This window comes from Penaeus japonicus, unplaced genomic scaffold, assembly GCF_977035675.1.
Source record: "Penaeus japonicus unplaced genomic scaffold, GWHDUDI00000001_assembly GWHDUDI00000036, whole genome shotgun sequence".
In the NCBI taxonomy this organism is placed as follows: domain Eukaryota; kingdom Metazoa; phylum Arthropoda; class Malacostraca; order Decapoda; family Penaeidae; genus Penaeus; species Penaeus japonicus.
In genome coordinates this window covers 23,676,394-23,681,393 of record NW_028234438.1, presented here as the reverse complement: position 1 = coordinate 23,681,393, position 5,000 = coordinate 23,676,394, and the positions used below count along the sequence as shown (strand labels likewise).

General features: G+C 46.6%; 1 protein-coding gene across 1 annotated transcript in view; it reads right to left on the bottom strand.

Moving 5' to 3' along the window:
* LOC122252848 (uncharacterized) overlaps positions 1-5,000 on the bottom strand; it is a 73,189-nt gene that overhangs the window by 6,104 nt on the left and 62,085 nt on the right. Inside the window, exon 3 of the mRNA XM_086531842.1 lies at positions 1,930-1,996. Coding sequence (XP_086387968.1) covers positions 1,930-1,996 — 67 coding nt within the window. The remainder of the gene's footprint in view (positions 1-1,929; positions 1,997-5,000) is intronic.

The window sequence follows — 5,000 nt, the reverse complement described above, 5'->3', positions numbered from 1 at the left end:
TGGGGGGGGTGGTGTGGTGTGGTGGGTGGGTGTGGTGGGAGGGTGGTTAGGGTGGGTGGGTGGGTGGGTGGGTGGGTGGGTGTGGTGTGGTGTGGTGTGGTGTGGTGTGGTGTGGTGTGGTGTGGTGTGGTGGGTGGGTGGGTGGGTGGGTGGGGTGGGGTGGGGTGGGGTGGGGTGTGGTGTGGTGGGTGGGGGGGTGGGTGGGGTGTGGTGGGGTGGGTGGGTGTGGTGTGGTGTGGTGTGGTGGGGGGGTGGGGTGGGGTGTGGTGTGGTGGGTGGGTGGGGTGGGTGTGGTGGGGTGGGTGGGTGTGGTGTGGTGTGGTGGGTGGGTGGTGAGGTGGGTGGTGGGTGGGTGGTGAGGTGGGTGGTGGGTGGTGGGTGGTGTGGTGGGTGGGTGGTGAGGTGGGTGGGGGGTGGGGGTGGTGGTGTGGGTGGGTGTGGTGGTGGTGGTGTGGTGGGGGGTGGGTGGGTGGGGTGGGGTGGGGTGGGGTGTGGTGTGGTGTGGTGTGGTGTGGTGTGGTGTGGTGTGGTGTGGTGTGGTGTGGTGTGGTGTGGTGGGTGGGTGGGTGGGTGGGTGGGTTGGGTGTGGTGTGGTGTGGTGTGGGTGGGGGGTGGGGTGGGTGGGTGTGGTGTGGTGGGTGTGTTGGGTGGGTGGTGGTGTGGTGGGTGTGGTGTGGTGGGTGGTGGTGGGGTGTGGGGTGGTGGGTGGTGGTGGGTGGGTGGGTGGGTTGGGTGGGGTGTGTGTGTAGGTGGGTTGGGTGGGGTGTGTGTGTGGGTGGGTGGGTGTGGTGGGTGGGTGGTGGTGTGGTGGTTGGGTGGGTGTGTGTTGGTGTGGGGTTGTGTGTGTGTTGTTGTGGGTGTTTGTTGGTGTTGTGTGGTGGGTGGGTTTGTGTGGGTGGTGGTTTTGGTGTTGTGGTGTTTGTGGGTGTGGTTGTGTGTGAGGTGGGTTGTGTTCGGGTGGGTTGTGGTGGGTGGGTGGGGGGTGTGTGGTGGTGTGGTGTGGTGGGGGTGGTTGTGTGGGGTGGGTGGGTGGTGGGTGTGGTGTGGGTGGGTGTGGTGTGGTGTGGTGTGGTGGGAGGGTGGTTAGGGTGGGTGGGTGGGTGGGTGTGGTGTGGTGTGGTGTGGTGTGGTGTGGTGTGGTGTGGTGTGGTGTGGTGTGGTGTGGTGGGTGGGTGGGTGGGTGGGTGGGTTGGGTGTGGTGTGGTGTGGTGTGGTGGGTGGGGTGTGGTGTGGTGGGTGTGGTGGGTGGGTGGTTAGGGTGGGTGGTTAGGTGTGGTGTGGTGTGGTGTGGTGGGTGTGGTGGGTGGGGTGTGGTGTGGTGTGGTGGGTGTGGTGGGAGGGTGGGTGTGGTGTGGTGGGTGGGTGTGGTGGTGTGGTGGGTGGGTGTGGTGGGTGGGTGGGTGTGGTGGTTAGGGTGGGTAGGATGTAGGAACCTTGAGGGGAAGTTCTGTGTGTGTTTGTAAACTTATGATGACGTAACCGATATCTTGTTGTTGCTTGCCAAATATCGAGATTTTTTTTTTTTTTTTTTTTTTTTAATATGGGTAGAAATTAGATTTTTTATGGTAGGAATATGGTTTTGGTGCACCTGATGTGTATACATATGGGATATTAAACGACTAGGTTTACCGTGAGAAGAAAAATCCGAGATTATAAAAAAAACAATATCAACATTTTAAAGACATTAAGTATTTAAATAAACAGAGCTAATATTGAAGCAAGATGCGCAGATAGAAAAAAAAAAATTACAAAATAAAATCTACAAATGTAAACAACAATAACAACATCAGGTTCGCAGTTATAAAAGTTAAAAAAAAAAGTCAACCCCTTCACATATTTTTTCAAAGCAATTCACACAAACAGTGGAAGTAATAGCGACAAAATTGGATCAAAAAACGAAGAAAAGAGACGAAAAGAAAAGAAACTTACCCACATAAAAGTGTTCAGGACACATAGCGTGTGCCGAACGCAGGTGAATCCAGTCCTGCCACCCATCCTGAAACAGAAAGAATTTTATTAATTTTTATTCATTTTTATATTATATTATATTTTATATATATTTATATTATATTTTATCTGTATCTGTCTCTCTCTCTCTCTCTCTCTCTCTCTCTCTCTCTCTCTCTCTCTCTCTCTCTCTCTCTCTCTCTCTCTCTCTCTCTCTCTCTCTCTCTCTCTCTTCTTCTCTCTCTCTCTCTGTTCTCTCTCGCTGAATCGCTCTCTCTACTTCTCTCTCTCTCTCCACCTCTCTCCCCTCTCTCTCTCCTCTGCTCTCTCTCTCTCTCCTCACTCCTCTCTCTCCTCCTCGTCTCTCTCTTCCCTCTCTCTCTCTTCACTCACGTTCTCTCTTCTGTATCTCTCTTCCTGTAACTCTCTCTCTCTCTCTCTCTCTCTCTCTCTCTCTCTCTCTCTGTATCTGTCTCTGTCTCTCTCTCCTTCTCTCTCTCTCTCTCCTCACACACACACACGAAAAGATATAGATTTTTATTATTTTTTATTAATTTGGGGAGACTTTTTGTTTTTGCCTTTTTTCCCTTTTCCTTTCGTTTTATTGGAGTGGGTATGGATTAGGGTAATTCATTTCTAAATGTCTATATTTGCAACAGATAGCATAGTCTAGCAAATGTTGTATTCTTATAGAAAAAAAATATAAAGAAGAAAAAAATAGATCATTTCTCACTGTCAAAAATGTCCATTTCTTATATAATTTCATACGGCTGTCTTGTTTTCTTTTTTTTAATCACAAATGTTTACATCATGCACAAACATAAATCATATTTAGATCTTAACCATATAAACTTAAAAAAAACAAAAAAACTTAATATACCACCGTCGTGAGGCCATAACTTTCTGAAGGGAGGAAATGAATGTGAAAGCGTAGTTAACAAGGACCCAGTTACAAAGGTCGGAAGGTTTGGGAAAAAAGCATGAGGGAGGGGGAGGAGGGGGGGGAGGAAAGGGAGGTAGGAGGGGAGAGAGAGAGAGAGAGAGGGGTAAGGAGATGGAGGAGGAGGATCAGATGGAAGGGAGGGGGAGGGAGGGAGGGAGGAAGGGAGGAAGGGAGGAAGGGAGGGAGGGAGGGAGGGAGGGAGGGAGGGAGGGAGAGAGAGAGAGAGAGAGAGAGAGAGAGAGAGAGAGAGAGAGAGAGAGAGAGAGAGAGAGAGAGAGAGAGAGAGAGAGAGAGAGAGAGAGAGAGAGAGAGAGAGAGAGAGAGAGAGAGAGAGAGAGAGAGAGAGAGAGAAAGAAAGAGAAACAGAGACAGAGAGAGAAGGAGGGAGAGAAAAGAATCATACAGAAAAAGAGAAAAGCAAGCAGAAGCCATAGATATAGAAGAGGGAAGAAACACGTTCACAAATAAAGTAAAATAAATAAAGAAAAGCAGACAGACCGAAGTCGCCACATGACATGAATGAACCAAAAGTAAAAAGACGAAAATGAAGGAAAAAAAAGCAACCCAAGCCATAATAATTCCTCGCTTTGGCGTCTGGCAATAGGCCAATCGCCACTTAAAAAAATAAAAATAAAAATAAGGCCATTTACATCCCATTTACAGCGCCATTTACATCCCGCCATTTTCTTGGAGTTACTTTCCTTTAAAAACCGGAAGAAAAAATATATATATGCTAGCCGAGAATTGCAAAATGCCACTAAATCAAACTCAACCTACGTTTTCAGAGATGTAAAAATACCCTGGGATTTTTTTTTTTTTCTTTTCTTTTTTTTTAGGTCTACTGCATCGCCGTGTTAAAAGATTCCTTAATGGGTAAATTTCTATTTGGAAAATATTTACCCGGGACGTACGGCTGGCGTCATAAATTTCGCGGAAGGGTTGATAAATACGGTGTTTGTCTGTGGAAATATCTCTTCTCTCATTTTTATTCTGACTTTTTTTCTCTTTTTTTCGTCTGTTTCCTTATTTTCTTGCACTTTTCCCACTGTTTTCATTCGCATTCCACTTCGTACTTTTGTCTTATTCTTTCTTCCGGCCTATTATTAATCATTACATCTTCTAATCATCATTAAAGCTTTCCCTAACCTCATTTACCAAATACAAGATACTTCTCAGTGCTAGAAACAACGATTCGTGAAGAATGTCATTAAAATTAACGATCTTCTAAAATGGATTAACCCAAATTGTGGAAGCAAGATCACCGTACTTGGAATAGATAAGAATGTTAACTAATAAGAACAAGAGAAGTATGCTAAGCGAGCCAAAATCAAGAACTCTTTTCTTAATATTCATTCATAATACCTTGTGTACGTTTTTATCCATTGATTCATTTATCTATTTTGTACGTAGAAAGAGACGAAGACAGACAGACACAGAGAGAGGGAGGGAGGGAGAGGGAGAGAGAGAGAGAGAGAGAGAGAGAGAGAGAGAGTGAGTGAGTGAGTGAGTGAGTGAGTGAGAGAGAGAGGGAGGTAGGGGGGGTGCGAGAGAGAGAGAGGGGGGGGACGAGAGAGAGAGAGAGAGAGAGAGAGAGAGAGAGAGAGAGAGAGAGAGAGAGAGAGAGAGAGAGAGAGAGAGAGAGAGAGAGAGAGGAGAGGGAGGGGGGGGAGCGAGAGAGAGAGAGAGGGGAGAGAGAGAGAGAAGAGAGAGAGAGAGAGAAGCGAGAGAGAGAGAGAAGGGAGAGAGACATCAATACACTCACTCAACATCACAAACGGTCTTAATCTGACTAAAATATACAACACAACACAATACACACACACAATTCACATACTAGCACACAAATAAAACAAAAATAGAGAAATTATTAGAGATATTATAGATTTTGATATATAGTTAATATATATTTATATACATATATATATAGATTTAATATAAATATATATTTATATTTAGAATAATTTATTTATGCATATTTTTAGAGCGAGAGAGAGATGAGAGAGAGAGAGAGTGAGGGGTGGGGGGAGGGTGAGGGGATGGAGGAGAGGGAGAAGGAGAGCTGGAGGGAGGAGAGAGAGAGGGGGGGGGAAGAAAGAGGAAAGAGAGAGCG